Consider the following 26,861-nt stretch of genomic DNA (forward strand, 5'->3'; position numbering starts at 1 on the left):
TTAAGAAAAAATTAGATGTGTCATGAATGCATAAAATATATGTAGATACTAGTCTGTTTTCTTGTTTACTACCATAAAATATGACAGAGCCAATCAAAGAAATTATGGAAAAGACCGTGGATATGACAAAACAAATAAAAAAGGTGGTGATGGTGGTGAAGGGTTTCAAGATATGGATCTTTGAGAAATTCAAGGGCTAAAGACACTGCCCTGGAGGAGTTAACAGAAGACGACCTGCTGCAGGTGAGTGCTCCCGAGCCCGGGCCAGACATTGAGGAAGAAGATGTGAAAGAAGCAGGCCTTGAAGGCAAAGTGAGGCTAAATTATCAGGCAGAAGGCTTCTGATCATTGAAGACTGCTTCGACTTTTACAATCTGGACCCTTCTGTGATACAGACGTTGTAACTAAAGCAAATGGTGGAAGAAGGATTTGTACTGGAAAAAGTACAATTGGAAATGGAAAATCAAAACAAGTCAGGAATGGAGATGTATTTCTATAATATTACACCGAGAGTATCTGCCTCGTCTCCCATCTTCTCCTCCTCTTTTGTGGCTGCCACCCGTGCGACAGCAAGGCCAACACGTCCTCCTCCTGATCCTCCTCAGCCTACACAGTGCAAAGAAAACAGGGACGAAGACCTTTGTGATGATCCACTTCCACTTGACGAATGGTGAATAATTATCATGCTATGTAGTTAATAAACTTATCCGTTGTATATATGTGTGAGTGTCTTTGTGTGGCAATAATAACTGTATGACAAGAACTATACAAGACATTTGAGGCCATCATCATCGTCGTCACCTAAGTACTCAACGTGCAGACTATCCTCTGCGAGGTGTCCGTGGAATTAGATGGGATAACATAACATAACATAACACAACATCACAAACATAAGTGTAACATATTCTTAACATAAGTGTAATGTGAGTGATGTTTAATATAAAATTAATGTGTGGGTTTTCGTACTGTTTTATGACTTTGCTTCCAAAAATTATGTTACACGTAGCATATCTCTCTTGTAATTGCAGAAGCTGTATATCAGCCTATCATCACAGGTAAGTGGTTTTTAAAAAGTAACAATGTTTCCAATGATAACCATCTCCTGACTCCTGCTTCCCCCTTCTTATCTAATTCCATACCCTTTCATCCTCAGGCTGTTCCTCAGCTCTCACAACCACAAGCTGTTTTCATTTTTGTAATGTTTTCAAGACCTAGATAACTAGAATCATATAGTATGTACCCTTTTGATTATTGGCTTTTGTCTCACTCAGCGTAACTCCTTTGAGAGGCATCCAAGTTGATGCGTTATCAACAGTATAGGGAAACAATCAGCATGGCAGTGGCGAATGTAGCCCAGTACTGATCCGGAAAACTGATAAAATGTGAGACAGCACACAGGACACAGGTGTGTAGATCAGGAGACTACAAGACTACAAGACTTTGCCTTCAAGCCTCACTTTGCCTGATTTCCCATGGGGAATCAGGCCTGCATTGTACCTAGGCTGCTATGAGACTTGCTTTTGCTAAAACTCCCTAACCCTGAGTTAAGACTGCAAATGTTTAATGCATATCTCTGAAGCAACTCCCTAAAGTCTGTGCTAAGATGTCCCAAAGACGAAATGTAACCAAATCAATCATTTTTATTGTTCCCTTGCATTTGCACTTTTTTCTCTTTTTCTTTTTTGATATCTGTAAGAAGTAACCACTTACCTAAATCTAGAAATAATGAGAATCTTCTTTGATGTAATGTGACTGGAAAGCAATAAAAGCCTGTCCAGGCAAGAGTCAGGGCACCCTCCTCTTGAGAGAGTGGCCCTGCCATCCCTTTTTTTTCCGCAGGACTTGCTAGTCTGTGTGAATTTGTGTACTGCATCCACAACACTCAGACTCCGCAGGGCTGGAGACTGCATCACAATAGTATGCCCCTTGTTAATGCTGAGTGGTTTCCATGGTATAGATGTGCCAGTTTGTTTAACCATTCAACCCATTGAGGTAAGTAGATATTTTATTAAAGGAAGGGCATATTAAAGACTAGTTACAATTTTACCTTTGGCATGTGCTGAGTACTGTATAGAAACTATTTCTTTTAATTCTTCCAGTAAACATTGGAGATAGATGTAATTAGTGTTTGCATTGTGTTGATGTAGAAATTTAGATTCAGAGCAATTAGATAACTTGTTCAAGATCAGGCAGCTAGGCAGTAGAAAGCTCACTTATTTGATGAATTTGAACCTAAACAATCTGGCTTGAAAAGGCACCCTCTTAACTGCCAGACTATACTTTTATCTGACAATAATAACAATCATATCTTTATTGGTAAATTATAATTTTCTAGGCACTGTGCTAAATGTCTTACAGGTAATGTATCATTTACTTTGTAAAACATCCCTGTGAGATAAATATACACAAGTATAATACAATGCTTTTTAGGAACACAGAAAAAGTACCAATTATATCTGCTGAGAGGTATTGAGGAAAGACATCACATAGTCGGACTGTTATTAAAGACTTTATGGAGATTCACTGGAGGCAGCAAAGCATGTGGGTAAAATGTCCAAACTTCTCTCCTGGAGTGAAACTCTTAGCAGTTGTGTAGGGACCGCAATACAAAATAATACTGGAGATCCAGACCACTTGGGAGACTCTTAAAATAGTCAAAGTCAGAGGGGATAAACTAAGGTCCTTAATAAAGGCAGGGGCGCTAGGCACGGAAAGAAGAAATGAAGGAGAAAGGTGTTTAGGAGATATAGTTGACAAGATCTAAAGTGGGTTCAACATGGGTCTCGGAGGAGACGAGGTAGGTTTCTTATTTGAATGGAAGGACGGATTTGGATGCCATTAAACTACGAAAGATATACCAGGGCAAACATTTGAGGAGCAGAAGATAATGATTTTAATTTGGGGTGTATTTACATTAGCTATCTCATTAACATTTCTGGTAGGTAGTTTGAAAGATGAGATCTAAGGTTTAGGAAGGTACTCAAGCTAAAGATAAAAATTAGGAACACAATGGTCATCAGTCAATATTTAATATTTGGAGGTACAGAGGCAATTTATACATTTAAAACTCCATGACATTTTCTCAGTGACAAAATCCAAACTCCTTGGGATGCTACTGAAGACTTCTACAATCTGGTATCCACCTGTCTTTCAAGCTGTATTGCCCACTTTTTGTTAACGTGTTATATCTTTAATAATCTGGTTGAACTAACCCAGTCCACAGAGTGCCCTCCAAAGGGAAGGTTACATTTTCCTCTTTTTAAACCAATTATTTGACTCTGAATTTCCCCCAGTTGCTCTACCTAAGTCTCAGCCGTGCTTTAAAACCCACCTCAAAGATCATCATCTCTGTGCAGTTTTCCTGTCGAATGTTCTCATCCGACATCCCAGCGACTCTCCCGACATCCCAGCGACTCTCCCGGTATTCTCCAACTCCAAACCTGCACCAGTGAACTCAAAACTTAATCAATGTAATGCACGACACTCAAACTTCTATGAAGTGTCAGAATATTTTCTGTAGACCGAGAGAGCAAAGCCCTTAAGCTGTGATATTGTCTAAATGCTAGAAACCAAACTAAACAGAGGGCCGGCACATTAGAGATCAGGGGCAGACAGCCTATCAAAAGAGGCCGTCAGCAAGGGCGGTGGTTGGAGTGAGGGCCTTTAGTTCTATGGAGGGAGGAGGGTTTCTCTGGGGGCTCCTCCTACTGTCGCGGACTCCAATCCCCTAGTTCTGATTGTATTCTTGTGATGGAAACTAACATTCAATTGGCTTTGACAAGAAATATTTTTACATTATAATGGAAACTTGTATTTTATTGAGTGTCTCTAGTGCTATATGCTTTATAATTTTATAATAAAAGAATTGTTACCAAACAGGGGTCCAAGGGGGGGGCAATACTTGGCTCACCAAGGGATGCCAAAAACTGCTATAGAAAACAGAGGCCCCTCCCAAGGATGGTATACTAATATCTACTGGGCTCTTCTGTCCACCACCAATTGGAAAGACATCTCTCAATGCCAGAGATTTGTGAAAAGGAATCAAAATGTTTATTTAATGCTATGCGGGCCTAATGCCTTCCTTAAAATATCAAAGTCCTTTAGGGTTTACACCTACACACACACACACACACACACACACACACACACAGCGCTCCCTTCTCCCACTGTCCCACCTCCGGGTACTGCAAATCAGGAAAAGAGCACATGTCCATTTTTCCAGGCTGCTGGTATCGTCAGCTGTGTTGACCGTCCAGGCAGGATCTCCAATTAATCCAAAGTCATGCAGCACCTTCCACTGGCAAGAGTTCTTTGTACCAAGTTCCAGTCAAAGTCTCTCCTGCTTTCCAGGCCACTCGACCAAAGGGAGCACCCCAAAGCTGTGTGGGCCTCTTCTACCAAAGCTGCAGAGGTCCGCACTCCACCAAAAGCATGTCTTTCTTCTTCACCTGGCCACAGGGATCTCCATTCTGGCAAAGCTGCGTGGTTTCCCCTTTCACCTAGGCAAGAGGGGGTCTGCACTCTGCCAAAACCGCGTGGCTCTCTCCCCTCACCTGGGCAGGAGGGGGTCCTCACTCTGCTAAAGCCACATGGCTCTCCCTCCAATGGCTGCTGCGTCTGCCCTCTTCCAAAACATGGGTGGCTCTCCCTTTTCACCTGGGCAAGTATGGCCCCACGTCCTAGAGCCAATCCATTCCAAGCTCTCACGCAGGCCCTGTCTCAGAGCATCAGCCCCCAGTTACATCCTGGGTAGAGGCCACTCCCTTCTCCCTGGCTCAAAACTTGGCCACAGCTATTCAACATATCTATGAAACCAGTAAAAGGTTATAGATATGTTAATGACCATTCCAGAGGTTAGCTGCAAAACTGTTGCTATGCAAAACAACTCTCTATGCTCCCCCCCCCCCCCACTCCATTTGTCCCTTCCCCCAACTGACACCTGGGGCGGGGAGGTGAGGACATCTTAATAATATTTCCTGGATATCCTGAGCTCTGGACCCCATTCCAAATCCTTTTTCTGCCCACCACCACCCCCCCACCCCGCTGCACCCTGTATCAGAATGACAGTGATAATAAAAAATCTAATTAACAAATCAGAGGCTGCACAAAGTCCTCGGACTAGTTGGTCTCAAGGGCGTGTCCCAGACTGCAGTGAGGTAGTGAGGGAGGGAGGTGTCTATTTAGAATTTACCTTCAGTGCAAAGTACGGTCTAAGGAGTTTCTCTTCTCTGTCTTTCCAGGAAATGAAACCTGAAAGCAAGGAGACTCAGCTGGTGCAGAGAAGTTGCCAGTTGCTCACTTAGAGAAAAAGTGGAGCTCTTCTTGAACCCCTGAGGGCAGACTCGCCCCCTCTTGTGGCCTGGGCTGGCTGTTGGACTGTAAACAGAAAACTACAGATCCCAGGTAGGAGAGGGTTTGGTGCCTCGTGGGTAGATGAATTGGTGAGGGGAAAAAAATGTGTGCTTATGTTGAGGGACCATTTAAGAAAAAAGAACTGGCTGCTAAGAGCCAAGTTAACCTGGAAGGTTAGTTATACCTGGGACAATGAAGTGGTGATTTTAGTTCGAAGACAAGATAATTTATTTGCCAATAAATGAACTCCAACATCCATTTGAGACTGATGTCAAAATAGCTGCTTTAGATTGCATTTTATCTGTAAAACATGCTAGGGCTTCCCAGTACCAGCTGGACTGTTAAAAGTAGACGTGACACAATTTTACATTAGACTTATAGCTTATTGTAACAGACAGGCCAACATAAAATGACACACACCCATATTAACTTAAATAAGTATTTCTAACTGTTTTGGGAAGTTGAGGATGGGACAATGATGAACTTGGAAGGATTGATTGAGAAACAATGCTCTGCGTGAGAAATCTGCCTTCCAAGGTGATTTGTAAATTTAGATGTTTACATACTGTTACCAGAGCTGTCTTGAGTATATGTTTTAAATTTAATAATAGAGAAACGTATTTCTCTTTAGGATAGGTGGCGATACATGACTCCACTTAATTGAGATTCTTTGAACAGTTGAAGCTGCTTCTCTGCACTGTTTCAGCACAATTGGAAATCAAAGGAAAAGTTAGTCCTTGCCTCTGTAATTATTTCTAGTATGTAACTGTGAAGCCCTGTGGAGCAACCATTTCCCTTTTAATGACCGCGGGGTTATTGTTGATCTAACAGTGTGGAATTATTTAGAGGGCTATGTGAGGATGAATCAAAAATACTTTCAAAACACATTTTTATATTTAAAAAAAACTGACATATTGTGTGGTAGCATTGCAGCCCCCCAACCTTTTTGGCATCACTGACCAGTGTCCTGGAGGTTGGGGGGTGCTGGGCGGGGTGACCGGAGGTGGAAGGTGGAGCTCAGGTGAGCTTCACTCTGCCTCCGTGGAGGACGGGGTGGGGCGAGACAGGAGGCGGAGGTCGGGGGAGTTAGTTTGCAGCCCGTTCCTAACCGGTAGCCCACCATAACGCGTCTGTCGCAGGGTCTCTTGAAGTAGAATGCAAAATTTATATGTAGTTTTACTAAAAAAAAAATTGTAAAGACTGTGACATCAATGAGATTGTATGCTTGCCAGGGCTGCTGTTAGGTCATTCCTTAGATTCTTTATCCATTTGTCTATAGGCGGTTACCTAAATTACTTTCGTATCTTGGCTATTGAAAACGATGCTGCAGCCCTGGCTGGTGTTGCTCGGTGGGTTGAGCTCCGGACTGGAAACAGAAGGGTCCGGGGTTGGATTTCCAGCCGGGATGCCTGCCTGCTTTGTGGCCAGGTTGCCAACTGGGGGTCCTCAAGAGGCAATCACACACCGATGTTTTCCTCTCCCTCCCTTCCCGAATCCTCTCTACAAATAAATAAAGAAGCGGAATCTTAAAAGAACACAATGCTGCAATAAACATAGGAGTGCATATATCATTTTAAATCACGGTTTTCATTTTCTTCCCATAAATACCCAGCTGTGGAATTGCTGGGTGGTACGGCAGTTCTATTTGTAATTTTTTTGAGGAATATTCATACTGTTTTCCATAGTGGCTGCAATATATAATCACACCAACAGTGCACGTGAGTTCCTTTTCTCCCCATCCTCACTAGCACTTGTTATTTGTTGTCTCTGATAACATCCATTCTGACAGGCGTGAGGTGATATGTTTTTGCAGTTTTAATTTGCATTTCCCTGATGATTAGTGACATTAAGTGTTTTTCCCAGGTGTCTGTTGGCCAGCTGTATGTCTTTGGAGAAATGTATGTTTGGGTCCTGTGCCCATGTTTTAAACTGAATTGTTTGTTTGATGTTGAGTTATATGAATTTGATATTTTTTATAGTAACCCCTTACTGTATACATTAGTTGGAAATATCTTCTCCCATTCAGCAGATTGAGTTTTTGTTTTGTTGATGGTTTTTTGCTATGCAATTTTTTTTTTAGTTTGATATAGTTCCATTTGTTTATTTTTGCTTTAGTTGCCTTTACCTGAGAAGCCATATCCAAAAATTATTGCTATGGCCAATTTACTGCCAGTAATTTTTTCTAAAGGCCTATGGTTTCAGGTCTTACACATAAGTCTCTAATCCATTTAGAGTTCATTTTTGTATATGGCATAAAAATGTGGTCTGCTTTCAAATTTTGTGTGTATCTGTCCAGTTGGCCCAACACTATGTATTGAGGAGACTGTTTTTGCCCATTGTATGTTTTTGTGTCCTGTGTTGTAGTTTAATTGACCACATATGTGTGGATTTGTTTCTGGGCTCTTTTCTATTCCATTGATGTGTGTGTGTGCACACACACACGCCAGTACCACATGGCTTTCATTACCATAGCTTTGTTGTGTAATCTAAAATTATTGAGCACGATACTCCAACTTTCTTCTTCTTGCCCAAAGTTTCTTTGGCTTCTCAGTGTCTGTTGTGATTCCCTATACATTTTAAGATTTTTTTTGTTGCAGTTAAGTGAAAAATGCCATTGGTATTTTGATAGGTATTACTTTGGGTAGTATGGACATTTTAACTACATTAATTCTTTCAATCCATAAGTATAGTATATGCTTCCATTCATGTCTTCTTCAATTTATTGATCGATTTCTTATAGTTTTCAGAGTACAGGTCTTTTATCTCTTTGTTCAAATTTATTCTTCTGTACTTTACGTTTTTCGATACAATTGTAATAGGATTGTTTTCTTTATTTTTTTCTGACAATTCCTTATTCATGTATAGAAACAAAATAGATTTCTGAGTTTTCTAATTTTGTATGCTGCAACTTTACTGAATTCATTTACTAATCCTAATATTTTTGGTGAAATTTTTAGTTTTTTTAAATTATAGTATCGTGTTATCTGCAAACAGTGACAATTTTACTCCTTCCTTTCCAAATTGGATATTTTTTTCCCTCTTGTCTCATAGCTGTGGCTCAACTTTCTGACACTATGCTCAGTAAGAGCAGTGACAGTGGGTATTTTTGTCTTGTTCCTGATGTTATAGAAAAAGCCTTCAACTTTTCACAGTTGCCTGTGATGTTAGCTGTGGGCTTGTTATATATGGCCTTTGTTATGTTAAGGTATATTCCTTTTATACCCACTTGATTGAGAGTTTTTATTATAAATGGATATAGAATTTTGTCAGATGAGTGTGTGCTTCTTGACACTAGCGGTCTTGAGGATATTGGCTAGAACAGTGTCTGACTTTATAGTAAATACCCAATAAAAGATGATTGAGTAAATTAATTAACCCACAAAATAATTTTATTACAGGCATACAGTAGGGTGACAGGCATTGTAACCAAATTATATTCATATAATCTTTTTCTAAAAATAAAGCATTGACTTTTGTGACTCTGTATATGTAGTTTCTTTTTATATCATTTTATCATTATATCTGTGATTTCTTTCACAAAGAGCTCATGACATTAAAATATCTTGGTGACACTATGTTACTATTGATTGGAGTTTATTTACAGAGAATTATCCTATCTGTATGTAATTTTATTGTGAATCGAAGCATCTATAGTAACTGTGATTGTATCTGTTTGCTTTTAGGTATGTAGGGACCCTGACCCTTTATTAGTTTGGTTTCTGAGGAACCACATTGGTTTCTTTTCTCCATTAGCTGAAAAATAAACATTTGATGCAGTTTGCCGGTGAAGACAGTGTCCCAATGTTGGCATCTATCTTGGTGTCACCACTCAAATATTTTGCTATTAAGAAAAGAACAGTTACAGAAAGAGTACACATGTGGATACAATGAGAGAATACATATTTTGTAAACTCAGTTGAAAAAATTATGGAAGTCATTGGGTACACAGAAACCAGCAAATTGAAGCATTAAATGGATGCTAATTCATTGCAATCTGGTTCCTATCTGCTCAATCATGAAATAAAACAACATAGTCAAAGTAATATTAAATATGCCAGAGGCCCTGGCTGGGTAGCTCAGTTGGTTAGAATGTCATCCTGATATGTTTAGGTTGTGTGTGGGTTTGATCCCTCGTTCATTCATTGATTGATTCATATACAGGAATCGACCAATGAATGAATATGTGGAACAACAAATTGATGTTTCTTTCTCCCTTCCCCCCCATCTAAATCATTAAACTAAAAAAATTAAATTTGGAAATTTAATTTCCAGATTTATGTAGACTGTTCCAAAGTTAAAATGTATGTAGAAATGCTTACTATTTTCTTGTTTTTCTGGACGAAATCCTCCTTTAAACATGTATGTTATTTTTTGTCTTTGTCAATGTGACTTTCACATATACATTTTCATGAATATGTCTTGCCCTACCATGCAACTCCACCATCCCTTCTGAGTGACTTAATCGCAAACATATTCAGTGAGAGGATTATGAAAATTATTCTTACTGGGAAACTAGATAATGATGAGATTTAGAGAAAAGAAGAAATTGAACAGATTTTATTTCCGAAAGCAGTAAAATTTCTGAAACCATTTATGATATGTTATTTTAAATAAAGTAGTAATGAAGAGCTTTGTTTTTATAGATCATGGCTGCTGCATCTCCTACGTCACATGGAACATCAAGCCCTAGTAACAGTGAGAGTGAGAGTGAGTGTGAGCATGAGAGTGATGCTGAAAGTGACAGTTGTGATGATAGCGACACTGGGGAGAGCTGGACCTCGTTTGATCAGTCTGAAGAAGAAGACCATCTAAGCTCAGAAGACGTAATAAAAGAAGAGCCAGCTTCTGGGCCATTGCCGTGCGAATTTGAAATCGATAAAGAGAAACCTTCTGATGTTGAAGCTGCAGATGAGAGCAGCTGTGATTTAGAAAGATCAGGTGAGGCATAGCCCAGGGCAAAGGACCCTCCCTACCTACAGGCTCCTCCCCCCTCCCTCCTCCTCCTCTCTTTCTCTTTCTCCTCCTCTCTCAATAATATCAATGCCTTCAGACATTTTCTCTCTCACATTAGAGAAGGTTTTTGTCTCAGTCCACCTGGGGTTGTTTGGTTGACTTGGAATCTATAGTGCAAAAAAAATAGGTTTGCGATTTTTTAAATCAGTGTGTAAATTTTACGAGTGTCCCTATTTTATTTTTTATCACTGTGTATAGTGTGTGTCCATATTTTATTTACGTTAAATATGGATCTGCTACTTTCCACTCTAGCATAGATTCTTAGACTTTTCTCTTTTTTTTAAGATTTTTTAAAAAAATTATTTATTTATCTTTAGAGGGGAAGGGAAGGAGAGAAGGAGAGAAATATCAATGTATGGTTGCCTCTTGTGTGTCCCCTTCTGGGAACTTGGCCTGCAACCCAGGCAGGTGCCCTGACTGGGAATCGAACTGTGATCATATGGTTCGCAGGCCCACACTCAATCCACTGAGCTACACCAGCCAGGGCTAGATTCTTAGACTTGTCTTCAATACAATTAAATCAATAAATCCTCAGGGATAGGGATTGAGAATCAACAAGTGTAAGAAGGTTCTCACATGATTCTGATTACAATAGCATGAGTGTAAAAGCCGTTCCAACAGTCTGTTTGGCTCAAAAGTTTGATGAGTACTACAATGTTAAGCTTGAATTCTTAAATTACATACAGGGTGGGGCAAAACAGATTTACAGTTGTGAGTGTGCAAAACAGTTTATTCTTGTGTTATTATTTGTTAATTATTATATTATTTTCCATGCAAACAAATGTAAACCTCCTTTTGTCCCTCCCTGTGTTAGCACATAAAATATAATTATATTGAATGTAAAAACATCAATACCAGGTTGCGTTTTAATATATATCTCAATATGCAAATTTTATAATGAAATGTTGTATCTTATCACATTAAAGAAAAATATTTAATAAAGTTCCATAGTCACTCATGGTTACTTTGCCACCAACTAGGGAAAGAAGATATTTACCTAAACTGAATAAAAGGCCTGCTAAAAATCTACATCAACGTCAAGTAATAACACTTTATTTGCTTTGCCACTGAAGTGAGGAACAAGAAAGCTTTCATTACTACTATTTGATATTTTATTAGAAGGTCTAGTTAGTGTAAGAAAAACCTCAGAAAAGTAAATAAAATATGTGAGGGTAAGAAAGAAAGAGAAACTAACTGTTAATAGAATGTATCTTGAACACTGAAGAAAGTCTACCTAAAATGTTCAAGAAAATCTATACACAACAGAGAGATAAAAGAAATCTCTCTTGGGAATATAAGATCGACATTTAAAAAAATAACTGATCCTAATCACTATCAGTATGAAAATGTTCATGAGTATGGAATATAGTTCTGATTCTAAGCACCAAAAATTACTAATTTGAAAATGCATTAAAAGAAAAAAAAACCATTAAATTAGCCACACGAACTAAAATGTACTCAGGAATAAATGTAACAAAACATATTAAGGAGAAAATAATTTTGAAACATTATAGAAGACAATGGTATTGAATAAATGTAGAAATATACTAGGTTTTTTCTTGTTATTACTCAATGTTACAAGTATATCTAGTATTCCCAAATTAATCTTTTAATTTAATGTATCTTCACTATGAATCTCTTTCATCTTGCCACTGCAAAAAAATGAGATAGAATATCTTAAGGATCTTGGGGTAAATTTTTAAAAATAAAACAAGTGCTGATTTCTTAAATGAGATAAAGGAAAATTTCAGATAAAAAATTAAAAGTTTGATAAGCTTTACCATAATCAAGTAAAAAAGCATCTACATAATAAAAACTCCAAACAAAGTTAAGGGCACAGACTGGAATGAGACCATAAATTTATCTCTAAATATCAGACATTTATCCAGAAAGAACTGGAGATTGCATACCAATTAATTGGAGAAAGATAACCCAGCAGAAAGGGGGCAAAGGTTGTAAATTAGCAAATCACATGTAATTTTAACATTAAATCTGAATGTTAAAAAAATAGATATGTATTCTACAAGACACTTTTCCTTGGTAGTAAAGTAAATTAGAACCATGTGACACTGTTTCCCATTTCTCAGATTAGAAATTTTTAAAAAATTTGACAATATTGATACTGTGAATATGAAGTGAATACTGTCTAGTAAAGTTGCTTACCTCTTGTCCTTACCTCTTAGAGAATCTCTCTTGCATATGCTCAGTGAGATACATTAAAAATAATGTATAATATGCCATAATTTATAAGGCAGTAATAAGAAAATAACCTAAATGCCTATCAGTATGGAATTTGGCTTTAAAGGGTGATATACTCATATATCAGCTGCTAAAATTAACATGCTATATTTTGTGTATCAACATGGATAGATTTCAAAATCATAAAGTTGCATGAAGAAAAGTTATAGAATGATACCATTTCATTTAAGGAGACATAACAGTATATTATATACAATCATTCAAAATTGTGGCAAAGAGCTATCACAATGTTGGCTGCCTCTGTTAAGTGGAGTGGGAATTCAACTTTATCTTTGATGCTTATTTCTCTTTAATAAATAAACTTGAAACAAATTAGCAAAATTTTAACATGAATCAGTTCCAATTTTGGAATACATAGATGTATGCTAATTATTCTTTATGCTTTTTTTGTGTTTTTAAATGATTATCAGCCCTCTCCCACAAAATGATCAGCTGAAATTTAGGGTTACTCAATTAGCAACCATGTTTTATTTTCACCTTGATTAAATCCTCTAGATTTTTTTGAATTCTCCATCTGGATGATGCATGAATAACATTTACCCAAGGCAAGTGTTAATAACTTACCTAAGCTCAAACTGAAATATTTTTTACCTTCTTACAAACTGAAATAAAAAATAAGTAAAAGATACAGTAAACCAACTTAGTGTGTTTCTAAAATTATTGATGCAGTTGAAATTGAACTTTAAAGTATTCTTCCAAATAAATATTTTCACATGACTCCACTGGTTAGGCAGGCTTTCATAAGCAAAACTTCAGACATAGTGACAGAAAACTACTCTGCCACCTTACACAAAACTTTTACATCTGAATCTGTAACTGTTCACAATGTTAGCTTGTTGGGTTGCTTCTCTCAGGTCAGATATAAAAATAGTAAGGATAAAGTGGGATTATTAAATTCTAGGATTACAAAATGATGGACATTTGGAGACTGCTACGTTAATTGTAAGAAATACTAAGTAATTACAATTTTAATGAAAGTGAATATATACACCCAAATGTAGCCTTACTGTTTGCTTAAGAAAGTTCAAAGTAGCTTTTAGGAGTGAGGGGCTATTATTAATAAATCTGGCCCTGCATATGGGCATGTCTAGGGACCCAAATGTTTAAGTATTCTTTTATAATACCTAATAGCCCTCAATTTTGCACAAATTCACTTTTTTTGAAGAAGCATTTGGGAGGGCTCAATTAATATCAGTCATAACATTATGAGAGACTACTAATACTGTAACTAAATGCCAAAAATTCTATAGTGTGTTTTACCACTCCTGCTTACTTTTTTTCCTGAGACCTCACAGGCTGAATAGAGGAATGTTTGTGTCTTTTCCAAGTTCTAATTTCTTGATAGAATGCATTTAACAAGGATATAGAATATTACAAAGGAATTTGCTGGAGAAACTTATTTCAAAGAATTAAATCAATTTTCCTTTTTCCATATATATAGGAAAGTAAAAAAGAAATACAGTATTTATCATTTTATCATTTATCTTTAGTAAGAGAACTTTTGAAGATAGACTCTGTGTTTATATCTCTATATCTATTTATAGATATCTATATATTTGTATGAATTCATTTTGAAAGTGGTAAATTATCAATTTCTGGGTATTTTTGTCTTTGTGGACTTGTTATAATTTACATATATCATTTACAAATTCATTTGCAACTGAGGATTTATTATTTTAGAGTTTATGAAAAATCTAACTTTAAAACTATTAAGATTGGCTTACCTTGCCCATAATCTTTAGAGAAAGTAATGTAGGTATATTGTCATTTTTAACATATCTGTTTATCTTTTGACATGTTACTGAATATTTCAGCCATGCTTACATAGTCTTGTATGAAATGTAAATACACTCAAAGGTTGCAATAGAAGGAATTATCAGTTAAAATTAATTTAAAATCAAGTATTAAAATTCTGTTACTTATGGTTAAAGGATTAACTGAATGTAAGAAAATTCTGAGGAAGCTCTCATTGTTGATTTGGAATACTCTGTCAAAATCTCAGTAAGTCCAACACAAATTCTTATTTATTTATTTAATGTATTTTATTAATTATACCATTACAGTTGTTCTATTCCCCGCTTCATTCCCCTCCACCCTGCACACCCCCTCCCCCACCATTCCCCCCCTTTCACAAATTCTTAAAAGTAATGTATTATTAGAAGTAGTTCATTTCCTTTGCGTGGAATAATTTTTATTTCTTCCTGCTAAGAATCATCTTGGAGAAATGCCATTGGGCCAAGAGATTAATTTTTAAAAAAAAATTTAAAGATTTTGTTTATTTATTTTTAGAGAGAAGGGGAGGGAAGGAGAAAGAAAGAGAGAAACATCCATGTGTGGTTGCCTCTCACGTGCCCCTTACCGGGGATTTGGCCTGCAACCCAGTCATGTGCCCTGACTGGGAATCGAACAAGCAACCCTTTGGTTCACAGGCTGGCACTCTATCCACTGAGCCACACCAGTCAGGGCCCAAGAGATTCATTTTTTGAAAATAGGTGAAACATTTTCTTCTCTTGGAAAAAGGGTATGCTATAGCACTTGCATTCAGCAGCAAGGAGGACTACACTGAGAACTTTGAAGAGTGGTATGTGTGCAGGAAAGATTCATCTTCCTTCTAATATTGCACAAGACTAAAAGTAATAATTTAATTGGCCTTATATTACATGTCACAATATTTTTCAGTCTCTTAAGATTATCTTTGGTATGTTTAATGCCAAAACATTATGTTACAGCAACAAGGGTGAATCTACCAAACCAATGCACCATTTCATTCCCTCAGCTGTTATTCTGTGTGCTCGTTAACATGCTAGGTAATAGGGAAACAGTGATGAAGAAAGTAAAACTTCCTATTTAGTGATTTACTAAGTGTAATCTTATGTCACTTACATCCAATTTTCTAAACTAATTTAATGTAAGGTGTATTATAATACCAGGTGTATACAATTACAAAATAAAACCCAAACCCAAAACATCATTTAAAATATGGATGTTTTAAGCATATATTATGACCTGAGGGTAATTTGTTCTAATAATTTCATAATGTCTATTTCACGATTTCTCACAGCAACTATTTGAAACTATCTACTCTTAATTCACACTTAAGTTGAGAAGCTGTAACACAGAATAAAGAAGCAAGTCATCTGAAGTCCCAGAGCGTGTTACTCATAGGCTGAGCGTGTTACTTCTAGGCTCGGCAGCCTGACTATGGTTTGATTCTCTGTGTTCAAATATGCAAATTCCGAAAAATTCTGAAAAACCACGCAGCAGAATTAACATCTTTCTGTTGTGTTTTAATTTTTTTAAGCAGCACGTGGTAGCTTCCCACACCGTGGTTACAAAACCAAAGAAACAATGCCCCCACCCATGTCCAAAAAAATTAAATTAGAAGAAAATATGCAGTTCATGTTTTGTACAGCACCAGTATGGGAGATTATGTAGCTAAATTGAATTTCTGATGCCTATTAATGCAGGCATAATTCCACAGAATTGCTTTAGAAAACAATTTGCTTTTGCTGTATGATTGTGCATTAGGAAACACCCACAAGAATTGATCATGCAGCACAGTTTGTTATAGCAACAAATGAAGGAAGTCATTCAAATGCTCATGGGGAGGAGAAAGCTATAAAGTAAATTGTGCTGTAGACATAAATTTGATATTATACAGCAGTAAAGTTATTGAGGTATAACTTCCTATAATCTTAAGCTAGAATTTTTATAGTAATTGTAATTAAGTTTGAAAAGTAAATCTCACAAAACACTGGTAAAATATTGTCCTTTTAATAAAAATCCAAATCTAGGCAAACACATATTCTCTAAGAAATTTAATAATTAAGCAAGAGGATAATGAAAACTAAATTCAAGGCAGTGGTTGCCTCTGAGGGACAGGTAGGGAAATAAGTTTGATAAAAGTTTGTAGGGTAGATGTACCATAAGTTATAGAATATCTTGTATTTCTTGGAGTGGGTGAAGAGTTCACAGCTTTCATTGTATGTTAATTTAAAATACAAAATTAGTTCTATGCATATAATAACTGGGGATTATAATTGCTTTAATTTTTCGCACTAGAAGTATAAAACTAGCAAGTATCTAAATTTAAAATAAAGATGTACCTTTTTTGCACCAATGAATTCCAGTTTCACTTTAGAATCAGTCATTTCTTTAACTAGGGGCTATTTACTATTACAGAATGATGAGGATGCCTGGAAAATTGTGACTTAAATATAGTAGAAATTTGTGGTTAGTTTTTCTTTAAGTTTCTTGATTAAACTAGAAGAAAGTTTGTGTAACCAATTGAATGGTGGAATTTTATCTCAAGCTGCTATTAATTTATTAATCTTTGCATTATGTTTTGTATTTTTAATCAGGATGATTAGCTTACTTAAAGACTTTGTTGAATCTGAATTTTTTTTGATTGATGGAGATTCACTATTCATCACTTGTGTTTCAAATGTGAACTTCAAGAAAGGACAAACTCTTCACTTCTTCTACATTGTAGAAAAATTTCTGCATGATTTCATTCAAAAGGAAGCCAAATTTATAATAGTTTTCTTTAAGGTAACAAACAGATTTAATTCTTTGTTCTCATTTTGTAGAGTCTAAGAGAAAAGTATTCATTTTTAAATTCATTATTTATTCTTTTAGATATTTTGCTTCTTCAGGCTATAATTAAATTCCCACTAATGGAAATAACACTAAGTATTATTGATAGGAAAATAGCTAATGAATAGTTATCTGAAATTTCTACATGATCCAGAAAAATTACGTTAATAACCTGAACTTCTTAACTCTTTGTGTCATGCTGATACAATAATTTATATACAATGCTAATATTTTGAAAAATAACTAGTTACTCTATTTTTATGCATAAAATTAATATCATTGTGCTTTTTCTACAGGATGCAGAAAATCTATATTCTGATTACCCTGAACTTCTGGCCCTTCGTACCACATTGATTCAACATTTAGAATACAATACTGATGTCACTATTCATACAGAATTTTCCAACTGTCTGACACCAGAATGGGACATATTTCTTAAAGAATGTTATCCATATTTTCTAATTGTCACAGAAAAGGGAATAATACCTCGTCAAACAGACTTTTTAAGCATTTTTATCATTCATGCTCTTCAGAAGAAAATCAATATTGTACTGTCTTTAGGAATAGAGTCAGATGCCCTTAGAATTTATGGATTCTATGCCTCAAGTTGCTATTTACATAAACAGTTTTTTGAAACGGTAAGTGAGGTTCAGTTGCCCAGAAGAAATAAGCAATGTAAATATGGAAAAATTAACCAGAGAACCAATACCGTAAATCTTTATTCAAAAATTCTGGGTATGAGAACACTCTGAAGGAATATTCTAACATGGAGAAAGAGGACAGAATTTTTTTATATGGCTTTAGTAAAGGAGGTTAGCCTAAATTCTTGCATATTAAGCTTTTGTATGGGCAATTTTGAGAGGTAAGGAGAAAAAATACAGGCTAAGGTCATGTACAAGAGACTCTGAGGAGGAGCAGTTCAGAGAGGGCAATGACATATGAGTAGCACAGTGGGAAGTTCTCAGCCAGCGTCTTGTACATAAATTAAATATTGTGTGTATATACACACAAACACATATTCATACACACATAAACATATAAAATACTATATATTATATATGCATGCTTTTTGTGTATATATTTTACACATACATATGTGTTTGTATATATATATATATGAATGATCTGGGGTGATTGTTATCTACATTCTCACTTTTTAAATTAAAATAGCTACCCTGACTGGTGTGGCCCAATGGGTAGGACATCTTCCTGCAAACTGAAAGGTCACCAGTTTGATTCCCCGTTGGGGCACATGCCTGGGTTGCCCCAAGTTGGAAGAGTGAGAGAGGCAACCGATGGATGATTTTCTTCCTCTCTCCCTCCTTTCCCGTCTCTCTAAAAATAAGTAAATAAAATATTTTAAAAAGTAAGATAGCTGATAGAGAAAATATCTAATTTGTCAATACATTTTTACAACTGTTCGTTTTTATGATTTTACTTATTTATTTTTAGAGTGAAGGGAAGGAAGGGAAACATCAATGTGTGAGAGAGACATCGATTGGTTGCCTCTCACCCATTCCCTAGTGGAGGGCCTGGCCTGCAACCCAGGCATGTGCCCTGACTGGGAATCAAACCAGTGACCTTTTGGTTTCCAGGCCAGCACTCAGTCCACAAGAGCCACACCACACCAGCCGGGGCTTTCTTGCAACTCTGTTGAATAGCTGTATCCATTAAAAAGATAGCTATGAATAAATACGAAGCTTAAGAATATTGCTTGCAATTTTCTTTCTGATTTGTAAGAAAAAATAACAGATCAGGTTGGGGCAATATAGAAAAATTATAGTACTACTAAGGCCAGTGCTTTTTAATGGTTGGTTTTTATTAGAAATAAATGCATTTTAATTTTTCTCCTTATATTCTAATAACCTCAGCAGTGAATAGTACAAACTAAAGGAGTGGAAGTTTATCTTAACTTGGATTGGTGGCTTTTTTGTTTTGTCTATAGTAAATAATATAAACATTATTTTCCACCTTGTATTTAGTTTAACTAGAGGCTTGCAAATAGGTGTTTTTATTTGAACCCGAAGACTTACTTAGTGTTTTGTTTTTTAGAACGAGATACTACTGCAACATGCCTTACATGCCTACGTAGTAGAGTATTACCGAAAGTCACAGGAAAGAGAAATACTTCTGTATGGTCATTTGAGACTAAACTTGGGAGAAATGCAGGAAGAGGTAATGACACATTTATCTGGAAACTAAAGTTCAGCATCTAAGAAATATACTTTCAATAATTTGTTGCTTCTAGAAGACACATTTTTAACCAAAAATGTGGTTAACGCAGGTCCTATTTTTAACTCAGGTCCTTACAGATTATATAGACTTACTTGCATCTTCAAGCTGCAGAGCACTGAGGTGGAGTCTTGCTTAATTTATTGATTATAAAACTCTAGACACTTTCTACAGAAAACCCTTTGTACAAAATATACAGTAAAATAGGGGGAAGATCTAAAACTTTTATTCTTAGTATATGGCTGGAAACTGTCTGAACTGACAACGTTGAAAAATTCGCAAGATAGTCACTTGAGGAACTTACAAACTGGGTATGGTTTACCCAGACTTGTCAGAGAGTACACAAATCAGGAGGAGAAATGGCTATTAATATTAAAATGATTCTAAGGCCCTATTTAGATATAGACTCATTATCATTTTTATTAAACATTTTCCCAACTGTTCTGTTCTTCCTTAGGCATATCTTTTATACTCTGCTTTAATTTTTTTTGAAAGTGAAGTGGTTCCTTTATTTACACGTGTGGACCCAGGGGAGGCAGTCTCCAAATTCTGGGCCCCGATCAGCGGGGAGCAATTGCTTATATAGGGTGAGGGGTGGTCTGTCACTTAGACCATTACTTCTGGTGGGGAAGCCAGAAGCAGCTTACAGAACGGAAATGTCATCTCCAGCACAGAGACACAACGTTGTCTCTAGCGCACACACGTTATCTCCAGCTGCTTTAATTTTTTGAACGATTACATTTCAGTGTTAGTATTATTCATGGGAAAAATGAAACTTCTTTTTTTTAGGGTTGAATAGCACCTGAGCTTTGAACCTTGTCCCTTGCAATCAGCAGGTCTTTAAAACATTTTTCATTGTAGGTGCATCAAGCCTTGTCCTTGCTTCACAGTCTGGGCCCTGAAGGAGCCGATGTGAGAAGTGTCGTGTGCTCTGTTTCATGTGCCGTGACCCTGAAACTCTATACGAAAATGGTACATGGTGCCCAAGACCCTGAAAACCCAGCCACCGGCACAGAAAAGCAAAACACACAGGTGGGATTCTGTCAAAATTAATTTACTACTCAATGTTACTTTGAAAGATGTGGCCAGGCTTTTGACTAGTGACTATAGGTGTAACCTCCTCATCAAACAGAAAATATGCGTTTGTCACATTTGTTGAATAAACATTAATAGATATATTGATCGTGTTCTTCGGAAGGCATGCAGGGCTCTTTACAGAACAAGTTAGGATAATTTTTTTTTTTTTACCTGGAATGAGCTCATCACCCCTTTCTTCCCTGACCAAAGGACAAATACCTATTTCATTCATGTTCTCAGCTGATCTTCACTGATGTTCAGACTTTCACGGGCCAGTTTCAAGGCCTGGCTGGTGCCATCCCAGGGAGATTCAGCTTGTGTTATAGCGGATGGAGAGTAGTGTCTCTGGCTGTGATCAGGATGGACCTGGATAACTGGCCGTCTGCTCTGTTGCCCAGACTCATGTTTTTTGTTAAGAATACCGGGAACTATGCTGTACACCTGAAACTATTATAAAATAATACGGAGTATCAACTGCAATTGAACCATATAATAAAAAAGAATACCAATAATAATAGTGATGTTACTATTAATAATAACAGCTAACTTTTACTAAGTCTTTATTATGCACCAATGCCAAGCACCTTATACACATTACTGTTAATCTTTATAGCCATTCTGCTAAGTAGGTATTCTTTTTTTATTTATTTAATTCTTGTTCAAGTACAGTTTTCTGTGTTATATTCCCAGCCCTCCCCCCGCCCCAGTGCTCCCCACCTCCCTCCCATTTCTGGCCCCCACCTTAGTTATTGTCCATGTGTCCTTTATACTTGTTCATGTGAGTCCATCCCCTTTTCCCCTGTGATTCTCTCCCCTCTCCTCTCTGGACCCTGTCAGCCTGTGCGGTACTTGAGTGTCATTGGTCATATTTTGCTTGCTTGTTTGTTTTGTTGTTTAGATTCCTGTTAACGGTGATATCATATGGTATTTGTCTTTCACCGCCTGGCTTATTTCACTCAGCATAATGCTTTCTTGTTATTCTACTTTCTAAATGAATAACAGCCAAATGACTAATTTGTGGCAAAGCTAGTATGCAAATCCAAGTTTGTTTCCTGCTAGACTATGCTGCCTTAGTGTGCAGATCATGTCTCCCACTAAGCTCTGGTCTTCCCCATAGGAACTGGCATGACAGTAAGAAACTTTATTACCCTCTTTGTATTTCTGCTTTGAGATTGTAAATAAATAGATGGATACCAGCCACGCCTCCGAACAGGTGATCATCTACCACCATTTTAAAAAATAAAAGTATTAGATGCAGTAAATGCTGGGGCTCTATTTATTTGGAAAAGTCTTCACTACCAAGCAAAAACAATTAGTTGTACTATTTAGAAAAATAAATCATATGCTTAGTTAAAAGTTTCTTAAAACAAAATAATTAAATACGTATACATCTATCATGGAGAAATTCTGAGGTGGATGCTTTGAAATGCTGTTCTTGCATATTTGAATTTTTATGTTGCCTGTGTGTAGGCTGATATTTTTAAATTCATGTTTTCCTAGGACTTGAAGAAAACACCAACACTAAGTGAAGCTGCAGATCTTTGCAGAATGCACTGTCTTAGTGTGATTTGCCTTCAACGTTTACCCCTGTTTCAAAGAGCTAAGAGTAGAATCATTACTTCTGCTTGGGACAGGACTCTTTTACCATTTCGGAGAATGGTAGGTGAACCACATACAAATTCACAAATTTTGTAAATTCAATAAGGCAAAAGTTAGAAGGCAGAAAACTTTGCTTTTTCTGATGTTACGTTTATTTCTGCATGCATCTTGAAAATTGCTACTAGCCAACAACGCATGTTTTTAGAAAAAATAGTCCAGTCAAATATAAAAGTACTCAATGATACATAATCTGAAGAAATTCAGATGTTTATACAATTTCTTTGAATAAACAACAATCCTTACTATTGATATATATGAAAGTAATTATAAAATTTTATATCAATTGCATGTTTCATCTTATTACTAACTAAAAGAGAAAAAAGAATTTAAAACTCATCTGTCAGTTTTTGTGAAACTTCAACAGTCTTTGTTCCCATATTTCAGCATAGTGCTTTCTAGTTTGGTATTTTTGTTTAGTGCAGCGATTTTCAACCTTTTTCATCTCATGGCACATATAAACTACTAAAGTTCTGCAGCGCACAAAATATATATATATATTTTGCCAATCTGACAAAAATAGGTCTACTTTTGATTCTTTCACACCAGATAGCTGTTTTTGTGTTGGCTGTTGTCATTTTTTTTATTCTACATCTAAGGGAAAAGAGGTCAGTGCCCCTGATTTAATAGGCAGGTACTGCGTTTTTAAAAAAATTCCTGCAGCACACCAGTTGAAAATCGCCTATGTAGTGTATTGCAATCTTACTTTGAATTAAAACTTTAGCTCAAGAAAAAAGTTGCATTTTGGAATAAACTGAAATGAAAAAGAACATTACATTTTATTATACTGTTATTATACTTAAGTCTATAAAGAGTAAAATTATTCCCATTAGTGTTAGCACAGTAAGGGATAAAGGGATGCTAAGTTACTGAAAGCTAGAATAGTCCCTCAGTGAGATATTGAGAAACCCATATAGTACGATTAATTAAGGCATAGTTGTATGGTTATAAAACCACACTGTTGATTGTATTACGTAGTCATTGTCAGCACAATGGTGTTAAGCGTGCAGGTGACATTTTTTGTATGTTAAGAAATCCCATCTGATATGCGATTGTGTTTTATTTGGGCCCTAGCTCATTAAATGCTGCCATAAGCAACTTCTCATTGAAACTATAGCGATAACAATAAAATACCCACTACTTTTCTATTATGACTTTGTTATTTTGAGTCAATGAAAGAACATTTATTGTGCTTATGTTTGTGATACATTCAAAAAATCATTTCATTTTAGAGCAACAAGGACTATTGGAAGGTATAGGTTAGCCATGTTATGTTACAGTTCTAAAAAATGAAGGATAAAGAAGGTAAGTCTTTTATACAGTCACATGTTTTGTCAATGCCAGGAGAGTGGTGTTGTCTTTTCCTATGTACTCTAGTTCCTTTTTCTTTTTAAAAAATATATTTTATTGATTATACCATTACAGTTGTTCTATTCCTCCCCTTCATTCCCCTCCACCCTGCACACCCCCTCCCCCCTTCCCCCCTTTAGTTTATGACCACGTGTCTCAAGTACTTTAGATTCTATATTGCCCCTACTATTCTTGCCCTCCCCCCTATCTATTTTTTACCTACCCTCTATCCTACTTATTTTCTGTATCTTCTCCCCCCTTCTCCTCCTCCCACTCCCCTGTTGCTAACCCTCCATGTGGTCTTCATTTCTATGGTTCCACCCCTGATCTAGCTGTCCTCTTGGTTTGCTTTTGTTTTAGGTGTGGTTGTTAGTAACTGTGAGTTTGCTGTCCTTTCACTGTTCATATTTTTCATCTTTTTCTTATATAAGTCCCTTTAACATTTCATATAATAAGGGCTTGGTGATGATGAACTCCTTGAATTTGATCTTATCTGAGAAGCACTTTATCTGTCCTTCCATTCTAAATGAAAGCTTTGCTGGATAGAGCAGTCTTGGATGTAGGTCTTTGGATTTCATGACTTGGAATAGGTCCTTCCAGCTCCTTCTTGCCTGTAAGGTCTCTTTTGAGAAATCTGCTGACAGTCTGATGGGAAGTCCTTTGTAGGTAACTGTCCCCTTATCTCTTGCTGCTTCTAGGATTCTCTCCATTTTAATCTTGGCTAATGTAATGATGATGTGCGTTGGTGTGTTCCTTCTTGGGTCCAACTTCTTTGGCACTCTCTGAGCTTCCTGGATTTCCTGGAAGTCTATTTCCTTTGCCAGACTGGGGAAGTTCTCCTTTACTATTTGTTCAAATAAGTTTTCCACTCGTGGCTGTTTCTTTTCCCCTTCTGGTATCCCTATAATTCGGATGCTGGAACGTTTAAAGATGTCCTGGAAGTTCCTAAGCCTCTCCTCATTTGTTTTTGAATTCTTGTTTCTTCATTTTTTTGTGGTTGGATGTTTCATTCTTCCTTCTGGTTCATCCCCTTGATTTGAGTCCCAGTTTCCTTTCCATCACTATTGGTTTCCTGTGCATTTCCCTTCATTTCAATTAGTTTAGCCTTCACATGTTCCTCTAATTTGTGACTAAAACCAACCAGTTCTGTGAGCATCCTGATTACCAATATTTTGAACTGTGCATCTGAGAGGTTTGCTATTTCTTGGTCACTTAGAGTTATTGGCTCTGGGGCTTTGAGTTCTTCTTGAGCCATATTTTGGACTGTTCGTGCCTGTTAGGTATGAGGAGCAGAGAGCCCTAGGTGTTCACCAGGGCCGGGCCACTCAGTCGTTGGGTTGTGATGCTGTATGTGGGGGTGGGGCCAAAGGAAAGCCTTGGCAGGCCCCCTCTGCTGCCTCCCGCCACCACTGTGGGCCCTCAATCTGTCCCACTGCATGCGAACGTGCAACCGTGGTCAGTCTGCCACAGAGTTTGCTGTTGGGTGCTGCACGGTCCGTCTCACTGCTCACTCCCCTGCTGGTTTATCTGCACTTGAGTGTGTGACGAATGTGTGACTGCAGCCAGCCCACTGCCCCGAGCCCTCACTGGGTCAGCCTGACGCGGGGCTGCCTGGGAGCCTGGGGTCGGGGGATCTTTCTTGCCTGTCCCTGCTCGGCTGCTGGCTCCGCCCCTCTTACCGCTCCCGGTTGAATGGTTCATTGTTGTCGGACTTCCGTATAGTTCAATTTTTCTGTTCTTTGGCTATGTCTTTGTTCTCCAAACCTTTGTTGTATTCAAACTTGGCTGTGGAAGAAGGCACAGTGTTTCCACCTATGCCTCCATCTTGGCGGAAGTCCCTAGTTCCTTTTTCTCAGTTTAAGACACACATCATGGTTGAGGAAAGTTTAAGGAAAACATGAACATTCTGGAAATGTTTGGGATTATTAAAATATGCATCTCTCTCTTTTTTTTTTCAGTTAAAATACTGTGAATTTTTCACCCTAAAACAATTAAAGGCTAAAAACAATTGGAATGTGAATTACGCTGGCCTACCTGATTTAACTGATAATAGTTTGCGCAAAAATATTGCTTATTATTATGAAGTTGAATATAGTAAAGGTATGTTTTTAATAACTGAGTAGTTAAGCTTTTAATTTATTTTTGGTGGGTGGGTGAGAGTTCTTTCTGACAAATAATGGCAATGAGCTATTCATTATATAACTACAATTAGATAGGAAGCTTTCTTTGTAGATATTTTCTATGGAAAGTCTGCATTTTCACAAGAGGTAAATGTTTCCATTGAAAACCTTATACGATTTTTTTTCAATACTATGAGACAATATCAGTTATTGGGAGGGGAGAGTTTAAATGGAAGGATATGGGAGCTACACCCAGAACTCCATGGTCAATGTTACCGTCTGTTGTGTATCTTTCCTGTGTTAGATAATTTGCTTATGCTATAAAACAGCACCGTAGCTTTGCTGCTGATTGTTTTGGAAGAGGTATTGATTCTGTGAAAACTGAAAAGGACTGTCAGGTGGGAGTATTATGTGAAGAACTGAAACTGATCAGTGCAGAAGCCCTGCCCCATTTCCTCCAGCATGACCTTCAGAACTCCCGATGGTGACCCTGACTCCTTTGTCTACCATTTTGGAGCCATGGGCTGACTACTCTTTGACCTATCTGGCTTTGTTAAGAGTGACAGAAAAATACAGCAATGCCAGATACTTTTACTTTTTAAAAATAACATTAGTTACAACATGAAAAATATGTCAGAGCCTATTCTGTTTTGTTTTAAGCATCTAATATGAAATTCAGATAAATATGTAAAATAATTTATATACTCATAAAACATAAAAACATGGTCACTATCACTCAGACTTTAGTTATTAACTTGGATTTATATTTTCTTCTGTTTAGGACTAACCCTGGAACTGGGTGACACGTTGAAACAGAGCTATCAGACGCTGTGGAACACGGTTTTAACAGTATCCGGGGATGGCGATTTTGGAGGACCCATGCCCGTGAGGACAACGTCCAGGCCATTTCTTACACACCAGAAAATGTCACCTAGAGGTGCTGACAAGTTTTGAAAGTTGGTCTCATTCAAAGTAGAAAGAGATGAATAGTATAATCCATGTTTAGAAAATGAATCTGAGCCATTAAAGTTTTATCTTTTTACAGTGTTAATCCTGTTGATTATTTTCCATAACTACACACCTTCTTAGTCTTCCCATTGCTTTACTTGCTATTTCTTGGCTTATTTATTTATTGTAAGGACATGAGAAAGGGAGCTAACTTTTATTCAACACCCATTCTGCCACATACTATGTGTTGCTATTCAA

General features: G+C 37.0%; 1 protein-coding gene across 1 annotated transcript in view; it reads left to right on the forward strand.

Annotated features, from left to right (window-relative positions):
* Window positions 1-5,248: 5,248 nt before the first annotated feature.
* Window positions 5,249-26,861, forward strand: part of LOC118995338 (probable ATP-dependent RNA helicase DDX60) — an 83,960-nt gene continuing 62,347 nt past the window's right edge. The window contains exons 1-10 of the mRNA XM_037058249.1: window positions 5,249-5,403; window positions 9,996-10,290; window positions 14,556-14,625; window positions 16,986-17,175; window positions 17,517-17,858; window positions 19,273-19,395; window positions 20,314-20,484; window positions 22,030-22,188; window positions 25,494-25,635; window positions 26,437-26,592. Coding sequence (XP_036914144.1) covers window positions 9,999-10,290; window positions 14,556-14,625; window positions 16,986-17,175; window positions 17,517-17,858; window positions 19,273-19,395; window positions 20,314-20,484; window positions 22,030-22,188; window positions 25,494-25,635; window positions 26,437-26,592 — 1,645 coding nt within the window. The 5' untranslated portion in view covers window positions 5,249-5,403; window positions 9,996-9,998. The remainder of the gene's footprint in view (window positions 5,404-9,995; window positions 10,291-14,555; window positions 14,626-16,985; window positions 17,176-17,516; window positions 17,859-19,272; window positions 19,396-20,313; window positions 20,485-22,029; window positions 22,189-25,493; window positions 25,636-26,436; window positions 26,593-26,861) is intronic.

The sequence above is a fragment of the Sturnira hondurensis genome, unplaced genomic scaffold, assembly GCF_014824575.4.
Source record: "Sturnira hondurensis isolate 20B ecotype Veracruz unplaced genomic scaffold, ASM1482457v3 Scaffold0010128, whole genome shotgun sequence".
Taxonomy (NCBI): domain Eukaryota; kingdom Metazoa; phylum Chordata; class Mammalia; order Chiroptera; family Phyllostomidae; genus Sturnira; species Sturnira hondurensis.